The sequence below is a fragment of the Mus caroli genome, unplaced genomic scaffold (genome assembly GCF_978045245.1).
Source record: "Mus caroli unplaced genomic scaffold, Mus_caroli_1 scaffold_2, whole genome shotgun sequence".
NCBI classification, from domain to species: Eukaryota; Metazoa; Chordata; class Mammalia; order Rodentia; family Muridae; genus Mus; species Mus caroli.
Genome location: NW_028227257.1, coordinates 35,193,605 through 35,214,518, shown reverse-complemented (window position 1 = coordinate 35,214,518; position 20,914 = coordinate 35,193,605). Strand labels below are relative to the sequence as shown.

Sequence of the window (20,914 nt, the reverse complement as noted above, 5' to 3'; positions counted from 1 at the left end):
GAGATGTGGCAGTCCAGCTGACATTCATCTTGGCCCCTGTAATATTCACATTTCCTGATCGTTACCTCTAAAACAGAAATAAAACTGAGAGGGCCTCTTACTTTCTGAAACAAATACCATATTTTCAATACCTGTCTTAGATCACATCTGTGATTATCTACTTGTATGTGCATATGTGGGTATCTCCCTATACCTAGTGCATGCAAAAGTAAATATATACCAAAAAGCAGCTTGGCACAGTGCACTGCAGAACACTGACTCCCAAATTTTTTGGTTTTATGAACCAGAATACAGAAAATAGAAGAAATTGAAGAATTCAGCAAGTATTGCCAACTTATATTTACCAAAACTATTGTTTTTTGTTTTTGTTTTGTTGTTGTTTAATTTGAGACAGAGTTTCTCTGTGTTTCCCTGGCTATCCTGGAACTCACTCTGTAGACCAGGCTGGCCTTGAACTCAGAGATCTGCCTGCCTCTGCCTCCGGAGTACTGAGATTAAGGCCGTGAATCACCACATATTGACATACAAAAGTTATTTTTTATGGGTATGAGTGTTTTGTCTAGAGGTATTCGGGATGCCTGATACCCACAGAGGCCAGAAGAGGGTGTTGGGTCTCTGGCACTGGAGCTTCCAGGAGCCTGCTAAGAATGGAGCAGGGTTCTCTGGAAGAGCAGTAAGCACTCTACACTACGAGCAATTTCATGGCCCCTAAAATTATTTTAAAATTTTAGCAAAATACACATATAATTTGCCATCTTAGCCATTTTTAGTATACATTTCTGTACCACTGTGTGTATTTACAAGGTAAAATGATTCTAAAAAAAGAATAAGACAGAGAGACTCTTTTCTATCTTCATGGTTTTAAAAACGAAAGAGGTTTTCATTGCCAAGAGAGAAATAAAAAGTGTTCTTAGGTAGAAACCCCTTCCACATCTGTGCAGAATATATAAAGGAAATATTTGTTCTTAGAAAATAACGCTGCAGAGAAAATGAAACAAAAGTTTGTGTTGTCATTTCCATACTAAAAATGTTATTACCTTTTCTTTTGACCTTTGCTACTTTAAGGGCTGGCATGTGAGCTGTTCCTTACCAGGCCATGACCACACAGTGAGCTTCTTTCTGTCAGCATGAAGTCAGCTACACACTGAGATCATAGCATAGTAGGTTTTACCTTTCACTGGGTGACTGTCAATGAAGGAAGCTCTGTGCTGACGTCCACCCTGCCATGAACATCTCTCTGTCTGTGGTCCAAGTGTTCTATGCAAATAGCTCATGGCTGGCTCTAACTCTAGATCTGGTTTTGTTCTTAAAGAAGTGAAAGTTGACAGTTTGAGTTGAAGCCTATGTGTATTCAGTCTATATTTTTTTCCTCTCTCCTCAAGATAGCCAGTGTACTGGAGCCGGAGTCTGTCTTCCCACCCCTTTGCCTGGGCTTATTGCAGTATGTAGTGAGTAACTTCATCACAGTGTGTGTGAGCTTGTCACAGTGTGCAGTGAATGAACTAACCCTGGTGTGTAGTGTGGGAGTTTATCATGCTGTGTAGTGCTGTCTCTGAAACTTTGTTTTTGCCCAAACAAACAAACACCAAACCACTGATAGGTCCAATTTGTCTGCTCAAATACTCTTGGGTGTGGGTCTGCCCTGGAGAGTGGTTGATCTACTAGGGGCCACACCCTTGAAACAACCAGACTCTTCCTCTTTTAGAAGCTATCACCAGCTAAGAGCTCCTCAGCAAGAGGTGAGACTCTGGGTGCCCCTCCCACTGTCCCATGCTGGGATTTTAGCTGGCCTGAGCTGACACGGCTCTTGTGCATACTGTCAGTCATGTAGTTCATATGTCCAGCTGGCCTGTTGTGCCTGAAAAACACCATTTCTTTGTAGTTATCCACCACCTCTGGCTCTTGTAATCTCTCATGGGTGGAATCTTGTAAGGGAACTTGCCTGGGAAGTCTCTGGATCAGTGGCACAACTCAGCACACGCATCTGATTAGCACACCAACCAGCCTGGTTATTTGCTATTACTTTTCAGGGTAATGGAAATTGGGAAAGATAATACTGTAAGGCAATCATTAATACATTTGATTTCTTGGACCAAATCGAAAGCTATTGATTGTTCATCAATAAAAGGTTGAGTTCTAAGTCTGTCTACAAAAGAAGCAGTGCTCTGGAAGGCTCTGGGAAGTGATTGTCATGGGGCAGAGGCGAGCTGGGAGAGGCTAGCCCGTCACTGAATTTCTTTCCATGTGATGGAGAAAATGCCTTGGTCTGGGAAGCAGATGGAGCTGGGTGTTGCTGTCTCTCAGGCTTTGGTACAGATACCTTTCTTGGTCCAAGAAAATCTCGTGAACCAAAACTTGGCTACTATTCTCAGCAGGCCTTCTTGGAGTGGCTGTTCTGTGGCTCACAGTGTGAGATGACCTAAGTTTCTTCTGACTGTCTAGTCTGTGGTTACTTTGAAACTGTTGGGGAGATATCAAGGGAAGAATTGGGTCACTTCAGAGCATGTGCTGCCAACCCCATCCCTTCTACCCCCGCCCCCTCCCCCCAGCTGGATTCTCTAGTGGCCGGTGGCCCATCTGTGACTACCATTAGCATAGTAGGAGCACATGGCATGGGTGAGTCAGGCTTTAGGCTCCGGAATGAATGTAACTGACACTGCTCAGTGTATTTTATTTCGGTCTTCTCTGTTACCTTCCACAAACAGTGGAATGCTTTGAACACTCTTTAAAACATACTCAGTGGGAAGACAATGTGAGAAAGGCTACAGCACCATCAAAGAAAATGGTAATGAGCTACAAAAAAAAAAAAGTCTTTCCATTTAAGGAAGTCTTCTGAGCCTGAGGAAGAAGCCTGTTGCATGGCTGTCTTCACATCCCCCATGCTGGGTGAGGAAAAGTCAGAGTGACATTACAGGTAGCAGGTAAGCCATTGTGTGTTAAGGATTCGGGTGCTGTTTGGTCAGTGTTGTCCATAATTGGATCTGTGGGCCATCGTGATAAACCAGGCACCAGGCACCAGGCAGAGGCTTTTCCTGTGGTTTCCACCTGGGAAGTTCTGAGGATTTGGCTACTTAGTCACGTCTTCACAGCTTTAAACTATTTTCTTCTTTTTCTTTTTAAATCAGCTGTCAAAGCTGGAGAAACAGCAGCAGAGAAAAGAAAAGACCAGAGCCAAGGGCCCTTCTGAGTCAAGCAAAGAACGGAATGCACCCCGCAAAGAAGACCGCAGCGCCAGCAGCGGGGCAGAGGGTGACGTGTCTTCTGAGCGGGAGCCATAGATGTGGATGCATGAGCTCAGGTAGGAGGTTCCCACTGTACAGCCTTGTCCCCACCTGCTACAGGGGGGACAGAAGTGACAAGGGGAGATGGCTGCAAAGGCAATGCTCATCTTTGAACGTTTCTTCATGGCATCCTTAAGTGTGCTACTTTCCAGCACAGTGAAGGTTATTGCTGTAAGACTGTGTTGTAGTCACTGAAACGTGTACAGGCAAGATACATGCAAGCCGGGAGGCCCAGCCAGAGGATGGGTGTGGGTCCCTCTTGCATTGCCTGTATCAGCCACACTGCCTGGGCCTGACTAACATCTGTGCCCTCCTGCCACCTGGCCCATCAGTGTCTTACTCTACCACTCTGTCCACCATTGTCACTCTTAGCTCAGCCCCTCTGGCAGAGGCCATTGTCCTCTGAAGTCGTCACCTCTCACCGTTGCCTGGTTTGTATTTTGCACCATTCTCTTCATCCTTCATGACACTGTAATTTATCTGTATGCTATATCGAGGGCAAGACTGTGTACCTTATGCTGTCTTCATACTCACAGCAGTATTTCTACCTCTGCCCTGTGAGCACTGAGGCTACAGACAGGACCACCATGCTCAGCTGGCATTGCCCCTCTGCTTTCCTGAAATGGTGCTTTGTTCTTCACCATTTCCACGCCCAGGATTGTGTTGAGGTCACTGTAGCATTAAGTTCATCTCCCAGAGTCCCCAGTGGCCTTCTGTCTCAGTTTTTCTCATTTCATATATTATCAAAGCCCCTTGTTTGATGGACACCGGACCAAACATTCAGGTACAGATGTGAAGGAGCCCTGGCTTGACCTTATCAAGTTTACACATTCAAGAAGAATAGAAACAGTTGTGTCACAGCCCAGTGCATTGTGGCATGGATGGAATGGAGTTGTGCACTAGAGAGGACTCTGGAAGTTGACCTTGAAGGACACATGGAACTGAGAAGGACAGGAGCAAGGGACTGCTGCCAAGGCAGAGGAGCAGTGTGTGTTAGCCTGTGATCACTGTAAGGAAACATCTGGCAGAGGAACAGTATGTGTTAGCCTGTGGTCCCTGTAAGGAAACATTTGGGAAAGGCTTATTCTGGCTCATGGTTTTGGAAGTTTCAGGCAATGATTCATTGACTCTGTTGGCTTTTGAGCCTTTGGCAAGGCCATATATCATGATAGGAGCATATGGTGATGCAAACCGTTTACCTCATGGCTAGGAAGCACAAAGAGGAGAACGGGGAGGAAGAGACTGCTGGGACTCTACAGTCTCTTTTTTTAGGAGCACACCTGGATTAGTAACATTATCTCCTCTACCAGGCTCCATCTCTCAAAACTTCCCCTGCATGCCAGTAGAGCCACGGTGGAGACCAGGCAGGCCTTGGCTATATGAACACTTGGAAGACACTCTAGATCTAATCTATAGGAGGGTGCCAACATTATTTTGTTGGAGGACTGGAAGAGAGGAAGTGAAGATTAGCTGAATAGTTGGGTACCAGTGCAGAGAGCAGAGAGCTTCTTGTGAAGTTGGAGGGACCTGGTCTATAACTGCCAGGAAGGTGGACTTCATCCCAGTCTAATGAAGTACCTTTTGCAAGCGAAAGATCATAGTCAAGCATAACATGCAAAGGTCATCCTCCAGCTCCAGCAAGTGAGGCTGGAAGTAGATAGGCCAGTTTGGAGGAACTATAGAAGTCCAAAGAAATAGCAGGGCTACAGGAGAGAGGTTAGGCCGGAAGATATAAAGGATCCGGGTAGAGACTAATCAGTGTGAGGGTAAGGGGTGTCTAGAAGGATGCAGGGACAGGGAACTCACAGGAAAAAAGGGAGGGAATACCAATAATAGCTATTTTGGTGAAAGTCTTGTGGCTGTGGGTCTGGGACTGAGGACAGGTCTTAGGGCTGCGTTTAAAAAAAAAAAGATTTATTTATTATTATATATAAGTACACTGTAACCATCCAGAGACTGCCCCACCCGGGGATCCATCCCATAATCAGCCACCAAACACAGACACTATTGCATATGCCAGCAAGATTTTGCTGAAAGGACCCTGATATAGCTGTCTCTTGTGAGGCTATGCCAGTGCCTGGCAAACACAGAAGTGGATGCTCACAGTCAGCTATTGGATGGATCACAGGGCCCCCAATGGAGGAGCTAGAGAAACTACCCAAGGAGCTGAAGGGGTCTGCAACCCTATAGGTGAAACAACAATATGAACTAACCAGTACCCCAGAGCTCATGTCTCTAGCTGCATATGTAGCAGAAGATGGCCTAGTTGGCCATCATTGGGAATAGAGGCCCCTTGGTCTTGCAAAGTTTATATGACTCAGTACAGGGGAATGCCAGGGCCAAGAAGTGGGAGTGGGTGAGTAGGGAAGCAGGGTGGGGAGAGGGTATAGGGGACTTTCAGGATAGCATTTGAAATGTAAATGAAGAAAATATCTAATAAAAAAATTGAAAAAAAAAGTACACTGTAGCTGTCTTCAGACACACCATAAGAGGTCATCAGATCTCATTACGGATGGTTGTGAGCCACCATGTGATGAGATGTGGTTCTTGGGATTTGAACTCAAGACCTTCGGAAGAACAGTCAGTGCTCTTCACCGCTGAACCATCTCTCCAGCCCCATATGCCTGCATTTCTTTTGTTTTTGTTTTGTTTTTTTTTTCGAGACAGGGTTTCTTTGTGTAGCCCCGGCTGTCCTGGAACTCACTTTGTAGACCAGGCTGGCCTCGAACTCAGAAATTTGCCTGCCTCTGCCTCAGGCCTGCATTTTTGAACCTTCACCTCATAAACTGATTAAACCAAGTCTAAAGACAGGGTCATTCTGGAGATATCAAACTTCAAGAGTAGAGTGGCCAGCAAGGCCTTCTCTTCCCTTCTATAAGGGCAGTCTACAAGATGCCTATGGCTTTGAGGATGTTGGAATGCAGATGGTGAGATATGTTGAGAAGAGTTGGGTGCCATAGTCCCTGCTCAGCAGATAAAGGAATGAATACATAGCACAGAGAGCCTGGGCAACTGGCTCACAGATAGTTTGGGGGCTAGGAAGGACTGCTCCTGCTTTTCCCTAGTGAAAGCATTGTGCTCTCCTGCAGTGTACTTAGGGGAGATGATGGTTCAGTAGTAACTGGTCTTGACTGACTTACCATACATATTCATGTAGGAGTGAGTGAGGCAGAGAAAGGTCACATCACACTGGGCCTCACTGGGCACAGCCACCAACTCACCAGTTTCTCATTGTAGTGCTCAGGCCTAAGGCCACTGCTTTTTAGTCATGAACTGAAAAACATGACATGGCTTAATTGTATATAAAGTGTGATATTTGGGTTCTAATTAATGTTAAGTATTTTGAATATGTGAACATAAAATATAAAATATCCACCCTAAATGTCCTTCTAAAACTTGATATTTTTCCTGCTGGTAGTCAGTTTTGTCATACAAATACTGCTGATGCTCCTGGTTAATTATCTGTCTGGAGGCAGGAGTTGTGACACATGCAGGCAGGGCAGGGATGGAGATGGGTGATGGAGAGGAGGCCTCTGCCTGGCTGAGGGCAAAATCGCCTTCAGGGTGTTGATAGACAGTGGGAAGAGCAGAAGGCCAGTCAGACGGAGAAGAAGCCAGAGGCCAAGCTCATGCTCAAATAGAGGGGACAGCAAGAAGTCAGGGTTAGGCTTAAGACCCACTCAATAAGAAGGAGACCATGCCTGGTACTGGATACCTAGCCAACTACTTAGTGCTAATGAAATCATGATTATTGGAGAAGAATCTACAACCTCTAGTTTACTAAAGCAGCATAATCCCTAACAAGAATCTATAAACATTTGTCCTTACATTTACAGATCTGTGTAGTCTTCGCTCCTCACCAAGGGACCTTCTCTTGTAACAGACAAAGATCATTATAGAAAACCACAACCAATCAAAATGCAGAGTTAATGTGGAGCTCAGTCCTAATGATGATATACCCGAAACTCTTCCACACCCAAGGCTCAGGAAACATTGTGGAAGAATGGGTGGAAAGATTTTGAGAGCAAGAGGATAAGGGGGTTTGCGGTGAGATGGTGTCTCCTAGTAACGTTAGAAGCTACATCTATAAAGTCTCACCAACATGACTGCCCGAACATGAACTGAACAAGGACACCACAAATGGACACGCCAAACTCGACAGCAGGGGTTGAGAGGAAGTCCACAAGGCTGCAACCCTACACAGAGAACTATGGGCAAGCAAGGAGAGCTGGGAGTGGGGCAGGTGGTCTTTCCTGGGAAGAGCACACTAATGGGTTATTCAGGGCCAAAGAGACAGCCCTGAAAATACACATACAAGTAACATTTTAGGACTGAAGAGGTTATATTTAGAAATATGTACATATATATGTATACGAATATGCATACAATAACAGTGAAAAAATCTGAAGGAGAAAGGGAAGGAGTATATGGAAGGGTTTGGAGGGAGTGTATAGGGAAGAGAGAAATGTAACTGTATTATAATCTCACACAAATGGACAAGAAGGAAGGCATGGTTAGGCCTCAGGTCTGTCCGGCTACTTAGAGATAGGTACTAACTCAGGGGCCCATCCAGGTCTTCCTCTCATCGAGCTGGTTGCTTCTCTTTATGTGATTTCTGCCTCCTTGGTGTTAATTAGATCCACTTCCTGCAGCTGCTGCGGGACGTAGGCAGGTGGAAGTCACAGTGTCAGAATGCATGTGGCAGTCTGTGCTGGAAGGAGACACTGACCTAAACTCCAGTGCTTTTAAGCCTCCACAGTGGAAAGCATTGGAGAGATGGGCTGTGGGTCCTAGGAGTGAGGGCTGCCACCCAGATTTCAGGCCTTCATTCTCTGGACACTTGGAGATGTCGCCCTCACTCCTAGGATCCACAGCTGGAGGCCCAGGCTAGTGTCCACTTCTGAAGCAAGTTAAGAGCTTCCCCAGCACAACAGTCTGACAGGTTGAGTCCTTCTGACCTTCCTCAGTGGTGGGCACAGAGGAGCATCTTCCAGTGTTGTGAGAACTCCCCAGGGAGGAGGTCTCCAGGTCATTTCCAGCTCTATTCATCCAGGTTTGTGTCCCAAGTGTGGTGTCTTTAGCAATAGGATCTTCTTTTCAAATTCTGGAAGGTAACCAAAGGCAATGGCTATAGCCCATATTGTCCGGGGAGACTCTTGTCTTACAGTTGTAACTCAGAGCTGAGGCAGCTGCAACAGCACCTGGCAGGGAGAGTCTCTCAGCCTATGCCAAAGAAGGTCTCTGAATCACCATTTAGCCAAGGACCAGTGAGGGGCTGGGATGTACCCACCTCTGAGAATTCAGCCACATTCCTGGATTTAAAGACTTTGAAAGGGGCCAGAAGAAGGGGCGGGGCTACTACAATCACACGTTTAGGTTTTGTGTTGTATCTTTGAAGAAGTTTGTCATCCCAACAGGCCACAAAATCACCCTCAGATATTTAGATATTTGTGCGAGCTGAAGAATGGCAGACTATGACCTTGTGTTTGTTTTGCTGCAGTTCTCTTGATTTTCTTAAGAAAGAGAAAGAGCCCTGGGGATCTTGTGCAGCCAGGGGAGCTGCTTTGGCTTTCTAGGACTTGAGAGGGAAAAGGGAAAGGCAGAGAGAATAGACTGAGTAGCTCACACTAGTGGCTCTATTTGTCTTTGAAAATGATTAAAACCCTTTGTGCTTGGGAGGATAGTCCCAGGGCGGGGGCGTTCCTCTGTCACAATGCAAATGTTCTGCTCTATTTCATCAGACAGACATAAGGATGCTAAAATTAACAGTGGTCTGTGTTTGGACCTATTTCTTCAGGTTCCTCACCTGACTCCTCAGGGTGAGAGGATTTGTGGTGTGACCCCAGGCTGTTTGTTGCCAGGCTCGTGTTAGCGCAGCCTGGGCTGGCAGGCCTTTCCTTCTGTGTCACCCATCACTTCATTTGAGTCTTTACTTAGCTGCAGTAAATTGGGTGTGAGAAGAGCTCCTGACCAGCACCCACATTTCCTTCTCAAATGTCAACACACTCAAACAAACAAGGGAAGTGTTTTGGAAGCTGCCATCTGTTTGCCTTTCCAACTTGACCTTTGCTGGAATAGTAAGATGCTGCTGTCTTAGAGGAGTTCTTCCTAATGAGCTGAGTCAACTAGAGTAGTGTGTGTGTGTGTGTGTGTGTGTGTGCGCGCGAGAGAGAGAGAGTGTGTGTAAGTACATGCACACGTGTATGTTTGCTCTAGAGTTTACAATATGCATCTTAAACATCTCTAATTCTGCTTTTAAACAGCTCCACACTAAGTAACCCGGACAGTCCTGTAACTTATGGCTCTTTCCTCGGGGTTGCTGCCGTCACCCCCACCTGCCACATGGTGCGATCACTGGTGCAGTGGATTTTATTGTTTCCTGAATGGTTATTTTAAAGAGAAATTAAGGTTAAAAAAAGATTGTTTGCCTTCATTTCTCTGATTATGGCTTTTCCTTTCATGCTGTGAACACAGCTTTCTGAACTATTTCATGTTCCTTCTCTTTGAAGAATTGCTTTCCATAGTCCTTGAAGCACATATTTGAGGAAATCTTTAGCTTTCTCTTTCACTTTTGAAGGGTAATTTTACTGGTCTGGAGTTCTAACTGGTACTTTTTATGCTTTCAGGATTTAAATGTTTTGTTTCTCTTTAAATTTTTTTCTAATATATTTTCAGTTTTAAAGGGCATATAATAGTTTTACATGTTTATGGTTCATAGTGTGACCTTTTAGTACATGTAAACACGTGTTGGATATACTGACCACCAAAGACACATTGTTTATTATTGTTTGGAACGTTCAAAATCCTCTACACCAGCTATCAGGAAGCATTCTCTTCTTTGTTGTCAAGTGTAGGCATCCTTCCGTCCATGTGATAGAAGAGTAATAGTCATTCGAATTCAGTGTGTTCCTACCCAACTGTACTCCCATGCTCATTTACCAGCTTTAGTTTAGGGGCTGGAGAGGAGCAGGGAGTCTCTAGAGAAAGGCACCTACTGAACTGTCTGTCCTAAGACAGAGATTTGATGCTGCAGGGAAGCGTCTGAAATCAGAGGCTCAGTCCTTGGACACAGTGTCATACCTACTCATAAAGGTTTCTCAGGGACGGGGGTGGTCTTTTACTACAAGGAAGCAGGCTTAGTTAATATGTAGCCTGTGTTACCTGACTACTGACAGTTGTCCCTGGATTCCTGACAGTATGAGAGTTAGCTCTTGTGAGAACTGTGTGGCCTGTTAGCTCTTGCCTGCAGATGTGAGGAGAGTAGGGCCAGATTATGAGGCTTTTCACACTAGCACCTGGGGGTGGGGTGGGGTGGGGTGGGGGTGGCTAGTTCTAACACCATCCCTTTGCTTCCTCTCCCCATCCCCCTTCCCAGACTCTAGTCACGTTAAGTCTGTTCTCCACCTCTCTGAGATCAACTTTGTCTTCTCCATATAAGTAAAAACATGCAACATTCACCTTTTTATATAAAGCTTATTTCTTTTACATAATGTTTGTTGCTTCCATCCACCTTGTTGGGAATGAAAGTATTTCATTATTTATTGAATGAGTACATAATACTTCATTGTGTATGTAAAACACACTTTTATTTATCTATTGATAGTCATCTAGGTCAATTTCATCTCTTGGCTATTGTGGATAGTGCATTAGTAAACAGGCGGATGCCGCTGTTCCTTTAGAGTGCTGATCACAGTGATTGCAGATATGTTGCAGGTAGTGGGATGGCTGCACCATATGGTGATTTTATTTCTAGGTTTTTGAGAAACTTTCATACTGTTTTCCATATGGCTAGTTTAATTTATATCCCCATCAAAAGTATGTCAGATTTTTTGACTCTCCTTGCTATCATTACTTATTTTTCATTTTACAACAGTCATTCTAACTGAGATAGAATAATATCTCATTGTGTGAGCTGTTTTTATTTTATTTTATTTTTTTCTCTATTTTTATGACCTTCTTTTTTTTTCTTTTTTTTCCCCATTTTTTTAAATTAGGTATTTAGCTCATTTACATTTCCAATGCTATACCAAAAGTCCCCCATACCCCCCCACTCCCCTACCCACCCACTCCCCCTTTTTGGCCCTGGCGTTCCCCTGTACTGGGGCATATAACTTCATTTTATTTTATTTTTTTGGTTTTCCAAGACAGGGTTTCTCTGTGTAGCTCTGGCTGTCCTGGAACTTACTCTGTAGACCAGGCTGACCTCGAACTCAGAAATCCCCCTGCCTCTGCCTCTCAAGTGCTGGGATTAAAGGCGTGCGCCACCACTGCCTGGCTGCGTGAGTTTTTTTATATGCACACTGGCTATTTGGATGTCTTCTGGGAAATGTCTGTTCAGGTCATTTGCTCATTTAAAAATCACATTGTTAGTGTTTTAGATTGGTTTGTTTGAATTTCTTATATATTCTAAAAATCATTTTTTCTTACAGTTTCCATATATTCCCCCCCTTTAATCTTCACTCTGCTGACGAATGCTTTCCTCTATAGAAAGTTTATAGTTTGATGCAATCTCCTTTGTCAGGTTTTTTGCTTTCGTTGACTGTGCTTTTGCAATCATATCCAAGTGTTTACCCTATGATGTCCTCGAGTGTCTTCTTATATTTTTATAGTTTCAGGACTCACACTTAAGTCTTTGGTTTATTTTGAGCTGATTTTTGTATATGGTGAGAGATGGTGTGCTGTTTTTAAAACAAAATCTCAAACGTTTGATTTACCAAAAGAAGGCTCAGGAGCCAACACTGAGGTGAAAGCCTGCTAGCTCAGGGAGACGGGGAAAGCACCCAGCTCACCTTTCTGCTTCACTGACATCCCAGAAGGAAAAAAAAAAAAATTCTCCATGCTTTTTTAAATGCCTGCCTTTGAATCCCTTTCTCCTAGCGGGGCTGCCTTGTCTGGCCTCAGTGGGAGAGGATACATCTGGTTTTCCTGTGACTTTATGTATCAGAGTTGGTTGGTACCCACAGTGGGGCCTCTCCATCACTGAGGGAAAGAGGGTGGGGGATGGGTATGTGTGTGAGGGTGGGACTGGGAGGGGGGCTGTGGTCAAGCTGTAAAGTGAATAAGCACATAAACCAATGAGAAACCAAAAAGAGGATGCTTTATGATGGCAACATGGAATCACCAGGGAAGACATGGAGAAGGAGAAAGAGATCTGGGTCAGAAGAGATCCTGGGAGTCCCTGTCTCCTGGAAGAAGCCCAGAACCTGTAGTAACGGAGCTCCACTGAGGATGAACCTACTGGAAAGAGGGAAGGCAAACTGGATTGTCTCCTTACTCACAGTGGGGACTGGACATTCCTCCCTCAAGGCTCAGGATGAAGCAGGAACAGATTACAGGTAAAATCAGCTCAGCATCACCAGACGATGAGCGGAGAGGCCCTAAGGAAGATGAACAATGCTGAGACCACCAATAAAATCAGCATCTCCAGGATGTTTCATTATCCACGAGCTTCTTCAAGTTAAGGAAGAGGACTACTGTCCACATCTGCTTTGTAAGCAAAACTGCTCCTTGACTTGTCACCAGTGCTTATGCAATTTTAGTGGCAAGTACCAACTCAAAAGTCCCACAAATTGGTGAATAAATCCATATGAGATTAATTCTTAATTTTCAGAAAGAATATTAAAGAAATGGCAAATGAATTTGTCTGAGTACTTCAAACTTTGTTGCATATCTTATTAATAAGCAAGATGTAGCACATGAAATTCTATGCCTAGAGATGCTCACTTTGCTATTGGAAAGACCAGCAGGTGATAATGTCATAGCAGCTATTGGCTTGCTCAAAGAATGCAGCCTCAAATTAACACAGTGCCACCAGGAAGAATCAGTGCTCGTTTTGAATTTCTTTGAAGCATTCTGCATGAGTCTGAAATTGGCAAAGGAGTCCACCATGTGATTGAATTTGGATTCAATCATACAAAAAGATGGATTTGAGAACTACTTGTTATCCTAGAAAGACTTGACTCAGTTTACCCACATGCTCACTTTGGAGGATGACTGTAATCCAGTAGATATTCTTAATGTTTCCAAGATGGATCCCAGTCTTGTAGAGAATAAAGAGAAGTACAGGTTATTAAAAAGGAAAAAAAATTCTTATTAGAATATTTTATTTTAGGAGATCACTCAGAAAAGACCCTCCACATGGGCAAGTCACCCCCACAATACCCTTGGCCTTTTTTTTTTTTTATTATTACATATTTTCCTCAATTACATTTCCAATACTATCCCAAAAGTCCCCCATAGCGCCCCCCACTTCCCTACCCACCCATTCCCATTCTTTTGGCCCTGGCATTCCCCTATATTGGGGCATATAAAGTTTGCAAGTCCAATGGGCCTCTCTTTCCATTGATGGCCGACTAGGCCATCTATCGATACATATGCAGCTAGAGACAAGAGCTCCAGGGTTCTGGTTAGTACATTATGTTGTTCCAACAATAGGGTTGCAGATCCCTTTAGCTCCTTGGGTACTTTCTCTAGCTTCTCCATTGGGAGCCCTGTGATACATCCAATAGCTGACTGTGAACATCCACTCCTGTGTTTGCTGGGCCCCGGCATCATCTCACAAGAGACAGCTATATTTGGGTCCTTTCAGCAAAATCTTGCAAGTGTATGCAATGGTGTCAGCGTTTAGAAGCTGATTATGGGACGGATCCCTGGATACAGCAGTCTCTAAATGGTCCATCCTTTCATCACAGCTACGAACTTTGTCTCTGTAACTCCTTCCCTGGGTGTTTTGTTCCCAATTCTAAGAAGGTGCACAGTGTCCACACTTTGGTCTTCATTCTTCTTGAGTTTCATGCGTTTATCAAATTGTATCTTATATCTTGGGTATCCTAAGTTTTGGGCTAATATCCACTTATCAATGAATACATATTGTGTGAGTTCTTTTGTGATTGTGTTACTTCACTCAAGATGATGCCCTCCAGGTCCATCCATTTGGCTAGGAATTTCATAAATTCATTCTTTTTAATAGCTGAGTAGTACTCCATTGTGTAAATGTACCATAATTTCTGTATCCATTCCTCTGTTGAGGGGCATCTGGGTTCTTTCCAGCTTCTGGCTATTATAAATAGGGCTGCTATGAACATAGTGGAGCATGTGTCCTTTTTACCGGTTGGGACATCTTCTGGATATATGCCCAGGAGAGGTATTGCTGGATCCTCCGGTAGTACTATGTCCAATTTTCTGAGGAACCGCCAGACTGATTTCCAGAGTGGTTGTACAAGCTTGCAATCCCACCAACAATGGAGGAGTGTTCCTCTTTCTCCACATCCTCGCCAGCATCTGCTGTCACCTGAATTTTTGATCTTAGCCATTCTGACTGGTGTGAGGTGGAATCTCAGGGTTGTTTTGATTTGCATTTCCCTGATGATTAAGGATGTTGAACATTTTTTCAGGTGCTTCTCTGCCATTCGGTATTCCTCAGGTGAGAATTCTTTGTTCAGTTCTGAGCCCCATTTTTTAATGGGGTTATTTGACTTTCTGGAGTCCACCTTCTTGAGTTCTTTATATATATTGGATATTAGTCCCTTATCTGATTTAGGATAGGTGAAGATCCTTTCCCAATCTGTTGGTGGTTTTTTTGTCTTATTGATGGTGTCTTTAGCCTTGCAGAAGCTTTGTAGTTTCATGAGGTCCCACTTGTCAATTCTCGATCTTACAGCACAAGCCATTACTGTTCTATTCAGGAATTTTTCCCCTGTGCCCATATCTTCAAGGCTTTTCCCCACTTTCTCCTCTATAAGTTTCAGTGTCTCTGGTTTTATGTGAAGTTCCTTGATCCACTTAGACTTGACCTTAGTACAAGGAGATAGGAATGGATCGATTCGCATTCTTCTACATGTTAACAACCAGTTGTGCCAGCACCATTTGTTGAAAATGCTGTCTTTCTTCCACTGGATGTTTTTAGCTCCCTTGTCGAAGATCAAGTGACCATAGGTGTGTGGGTTCATTTCTGGGTCTTCAATTCTATTCCATTGGTCTATTTGTCTGTCACTATACCAGTACCATGCAGTTTTTATCACAATTGCTCTGTAGTAGAGCTTTAGGTCCGGCATGGTGATTCCACCAGAGGTTCTTTTATCCTTGAGAAGAGTTTTTGCTATCCTAGGTTTTTTGTTATTCCAGATGAATTTGCAGATTGCACTTTCTAATTCGTTGAAGAATTGAGTTGGAATTTTGATGGGGATTGCATTGAATCTGTAGATTGCTTTTGGCAAGATAGCCATTTTTACAATGTTGATCCTGCCAATCCATGAGCATGGGAGATCTTTCCATCTTCTGAGATCTTCTATAATTTCTTTCTTCAGAGACGTGAAGTTTTTCTTATACAGATCTTTCACTTCCTTAGTTAGAGTCACGCCAAGATATTTTATATTATTTGTGACTATTGAGAAGGGTGTTGTTTCCCTAATTTCTTTCTCAGCCTGTTTATTCTTTGTGTAGAGAAAGGCCATTGATTTGTTTGAGTTAATTTTATATCCAGCTACTTCACCGAAGCTGTTTATCAGGCTTAGGAGTTCTCTGGTGGAATTTTTAGGGTCCCTTATATATACTGTCATATCATCTGCAAAAAGTGATATTTTGACTTCATCTTTTCCAATTTGTATCCCTTTGATCTCCTTTTGTTGTCGAATTGCTCTGGCTAGGACTTCAAGTACAATGTTGAATAGGTATGGAGAAAGTGGACAGCCTTGTCTAGTCCCTGATTTTAGAGGGATTGCTTCAAGCTTCTCACCATTTACTTTGATGTTGGCTACTGGTTTGCTGTAGATTGCTTTTATCATGTTTAGGTATGGGCCTTGAATTCCTGATCTTTCCAAGACTTTTATCATGAATGGGTGTTGGATCTTGTCAAATGCTTTTTCCGCATCTAAGGAGATGACCATGTGGTTTTTGTCTTTGAGTTTGTTTATATACTGGATTACGTTGATGGATTTCCGTATATTGAACCATCCCTGCATCCCTGGGATGAAACCTACTTGGTCAGGATGGATGATTGTTTTGATGTGTTCTTGGATTCGGTTAGCAAGAACTTTATTGAGGATTTTTGCATCAATATTCATAAGGGATATTGGTCTGAAGTTTTCTATCTTTGTTGGGTCTTTTTGTGGTTTAGGTATCAGAGTAATTGTGGCTTCATAGAATGAGTTGGGTAGAGTACCTTCTGTTTCTATTTTGTGGAATAGTTTGTGAAGAACTGGGATTAGATCTTCTTTGAAGGTCTGATAGAACTCTGCACTAAACCCATCTGGTCCTGGGCTTTTTTTAGTTGGGAGGCTATTAATGACTGCTTCTATTTCTTTGGGGGATATAGGGCTGTTTAGATCATTAACCTGATCTTGATTCAACTTTGGTACCTGGTATCTGTCTAGAAACTTCTCCATTTCATTCAGGTTCTCCAGTTTTGTTGAGTATAGCCTTTGGTAGAAGGATCTGATGGTGTTCTGGATGTCTTCAGGATCTGTTGTTATGTCTCCTTTTTCATTTCTGATTTTGTTAATTAGGATGCTTTCCCTGTGCCCTCTAGTGAGTCTGGCTAAGGGTTTATCTATCTTGTTGATTTTCTCAAAGAACCAGCTCCTTGATTGGTTGATTCTTTGAATAGTTTTTCTTGTTTCCACTTGGTTGATTTCACCCCTGAGTTTGATTATTTCCTGCCGTCTACTCCTCTTGGGTGAATTTGCTTCCTTTTGTTCTAGTGCTTTTAGGTGTGTTGTCAAGCTGCTAATGTGTGCTCTCTCTAGTTTCCTTTTGGAGGCACTCAGAGCTATGAGTTTTCCTCTTAGAAATGCTTTCATTGCGTCCCATAAGTTTGGGTATGTTGTGGCTTCATTTTCATTGAACTCTAAAAAGTCCTTAATTTCTTTCTTAATTCCTTCCTTGACCAAGGTATCATTGAGAAGAGTGTTGTTCAGTTTCCACATGAAGGTTGGCTTTCTATTATTTATTCTGTTATTGAAGATCAGCCTTAGTCCATGGTGATCTGATAGGATGCATGGGACAATTTCAATATTTTTATATCTGTTGAGGCCTGCTTTGTGACCAATTATGTGGTCAATTTTGCAGAAGGTACCATGAGGTGCTGAGAAGAAGGTATATCCTTTTGTTTTAGGATAGAATGTTCTGTAGATATCTGCCAGATCCATTTGATTCATAATTTCTCTTTGTTTCACTGTGTCCCTGTTTAGTTTCTGTTTCCATGATCTGTCCATTGGTGAAAGTGGTGTGTTGAAGTCTCCCACTATTATTGTATGAGGTGCAATGTGTGCTTTGAGCTTTACTAAAGTTTCTTTAATGAATGTGGCTGCCTTTGTATTTGGAGCATAGATATTCAGGATTGATAGTTCCTCTTGGAGGATTTTACCTTTGATGAGTATGAAGTGTCCCTCCCTGTCTTTTTTAATGACTTTGGGTTGGAAGTCAATCTTATCAGATATTAGAATGGCTACTCCAGCTTGTTTCTTCATGCCATTTGCTTGGAAAATTGTTTTCCAGCCTTTCATTCTGAGGTAGTGTCTATCCTTTTCTCTGAGATGAGTTTCCTGTAAGCAGCAAAATGTTGGGTCTTGTTTGTGTAGCCAGTTTGTTAGTCTATGTCTTTTTATCGGGGATTTGAGTCCATTGATATTAAGAGATATTAAGGAAAAGTAATTGTTGTTTCCTGTTATTTTTGTTGTTAAAGTTGGCATTTTGTACTTGTGGCTGTCTTCTTTTAGGTTTGTTGAGGGATTACCTTCTTGTTGTTTCTAGGGCGTGGTTCCTGTCCTTGTATTGGTTTTTTTCTGTTATTATCCTTTGAAGGGCTGGATTCGTGGAGAGATAATGTGTGAATTTGGTTTTGTCGTGGAATACTTTGGTTTCTCCATCTATGTTAATTGAGAGTTTGGCTGGGTATAGTAGCCTGGGCTGGAATTTGTGTTCTTTTAGTGTCTGTATAACATCCGTCCAGGATCTTCTGGCTTTCATAGTCTCTGGTGAAAAATCTGGTGTAATTCTGATAGGCTTGCCTTTATATGTTACTTGGCCTTTTTCTCTTACTGCTTTTAGTATTCTATCTTTATTTAGAGCATTTGTTGCTCTGATTATAATGTGTCGGGAGGTATTTCTTTTCTGGTCCAGTCTATTTGGAGTTCTGTAGGCTTCTTGTATGTTCATGGGCATCTCTTTCTTTAAATTTGGGAAGTTTTCTTCTATAATTTTGTTGAAGATGTTTGCTGGTCCTTTGAGTTGAAAATCTTCATTCTCATCCACTCCTATTATCCGTAGGTTTGGTCTTCTCATTGCGTCCTGTATTTCTTGGATGTTTTGAGTTAGGATCTTTTTGCATTTTACATTTTCCTTGATTGTTGTGCCGATGTTCTCTATGGAATCTTCTGCACCTGAGATTCTCTCTTCCATCTCTTGTATTCTGTTGCTGATGCTCGTATCTATGGTTCCAGATTTCTTTCCTAGGGTTTCTATCTCCAGTGTTGCCTCATTTTGGGTTTTCTTTATTGTGTCTACTTCCCTTTTTAGGTCTAGTATGGTTTTGTTCATTTCCATCATCTGTTTGGATGTGTTTTCCTGTTTTTCTGTAAGGACTTCTACCTGTTTGATTATGTTATCGTGTTTTTCTTTAAGGATTTGTAACTCTTTAGCAGTGTTCTCCTGAAATTCTTTAAGGGATTTTTGTGCTTCGTCTTTATTGTCTTCTGCCTGTTTAGCAGTGTTTTCCTGCATTTCTTTAAGTGTGTTATTAACGTCCTTCTTGAAGTCCTCTATCATCATCAGGAGATATGCTTTTAAATCCGTGTCTAACTTTTCCGGTGTGTTGGGGTGCCCTGGACTGGGCGAAGTGGGGGTGCTGGGTTCTGATGATGGTGGGTGGTCTTGGTTTCTGTTAGTAAGATTATTACGTTTACCTTTCGCCATCTGGTAATCTCTGGGGTTAGTTGTTATCGTTGTCACTGTTTAAAGATTGGAGCAGAAGCTGTGTTCCACTCACCAGCAGTCTCTAAATCCTGCGGCGGGGGTTGTGGGTAGCTGATGGTACCCTGGTGCTGGTCCAGCCGGAAGAGGCCTGTGGTCCTACTCAGGCCGTTTTTCTGCTTCCCTAACTAATGCAGTCTCTGGTCCCGTGTGCAATTGGATTGGAGCAGAAGCTGTGTTCCACTCTCCAGAAGTCTTAAGATCCTGTGGTGGGTGTTGTGGGTAGCTGGTGAGTGTCAGCCGACCCTGCGCCCCAGCTGCCCAGGTGCTTTTCTGACCGGAAGAGGGTTGTGGCCCTATGTAGGCCGGATTTCTCTCTCCCCAACCAGAGCAGTCTCAGGTCCCGCGTGATTGGACTGGAGCAGAAGCTGTGTTCCACTCACCAGCAGTCCCAAAATCCTGCGGCGGGGGTCGTGGGTAGCTGGCGGGTGTCAGGCAACCCTGCGCTCCTGCTACCCCGGCACTGATCCGGCCGGATGAGGCCTGTGGCCCTACTCAGGCCGGTTTCTGCTTCCCTAACTAATGCAGTCTCAGGTCCCGCGCAATTGGAATGGAGCAGAAGCTGTGTTCCACTCACCAGCAGTCCCAAAATCCTGCGGCGGGGGTCGTGGGTAGCTGCCGGGTGTCAGGCAACCCTGCGCTCCCGCTACCCTGGTGCTGATCCGGCCGGATGAGGCCTGTGGCCCTACTCAGGCTGGTTTCTGCTTCCCTAACTAATGCAGTCTCAGGTCCCGCGCAATTGGATTGGAGCAGAAGCTGTGTTCCACTCACCAGCAGTCCCAAAATCCTGAGGCGGAGGTCGTGGGTAGCTGGCGGGTGTCAGGCAACCCTGCGAGCTCCTGCTACTCCGGCACTGATCCGGCTGGATGAGGCCTGTGGCCCTACTCCACCCTTGGCCTTTTTTTGGTGTGGTCTTTTCTCTTATTTTCTTTTAATAGATAATATGATGCTTAAAATAAAAGACATGAACTACTTCCAAATCATACTTTAGGCAATAGATATGTGTGGTATGTATGTATATATGTATGTATATTTTCTATCTTAGCATACCAGGGAATGAGCGAAAGCACCTAAATAAATGATCAATGCTGAAGCCACCAACAAAGTTGACATCTCCAATATCGACTTATTTATCCAATATATGCATTTACTATAGTATATATGATATATATTAAATATATGACATATTTATATATAATACACTTTAACATATTAATATATGTTTCTGATCAGAGAGGAGGGAGGATGCAATTATGGCACTTTCTGTGGTTCAGAAGTGTGTGGGCTTTCTGTTCCCAGTGAGGAGGCTCTTTGGGACATTCTTAATGAAGGTAACAGTGATGGCTCATGACAAAACTGAAGCTCATCTACCCGTCTTTTGTCTTATGACTTGCTACTCAGTCAAGTTTTGAGTTTGAAGGAGACACAGAGTGAACAAAAGGAGTTCCCTGAAAGTCCAAACAGAAGAACACCGTGATGTGGCGCTTGATTGCTGTGCCATCAGAGGGTTTGTGAGAGTCGTTTAGGCTCACTAGCTGGGCGAGCTCACATGCTGGGAAAGGGGCACATGGAATCATTTGAAAGACTATGCAGTGAGCAGTAGGATACCGCACACCACGTAGAAACAATCACTGAGAGGTGTGGCTAAGGTGTGTACATTTTACACG

At 43.4% G+C, this 20,914-nt stretch overlaps 1 protein-coding gene and 1 pseudogene across 1 annotated transcript in view; both read left to right on the top strand.

Moving 5' to 3' along the window:
* Nucleotides 1-20,914, top strand: part of Dtd1 (D-aminoacyl-tRNA deacylase 1) — a 174,871-nt gene that overhangs the window by 145,634 nt on the left and 8,323 nt on the right. The window contains exon 5 of the mRNA XM_021152900.2: nt 3,126-3,298. Within this exon, the coding sequence (XP_021008559.1) occupies nt 3,126-3,278 (153 nt within the window). The 3' untranslated portion in view covers nt 3,279-3,298. The remainder of the gene's footprint in view (nt 1-3,125; nt 3,299-20,914) is intronic.
* On the top strand, nt 12,349-13,425 carry LOC110307203 (pre-mRNA-splicing factor CWC22 homolog pseudogene; annotated as a pseudogene).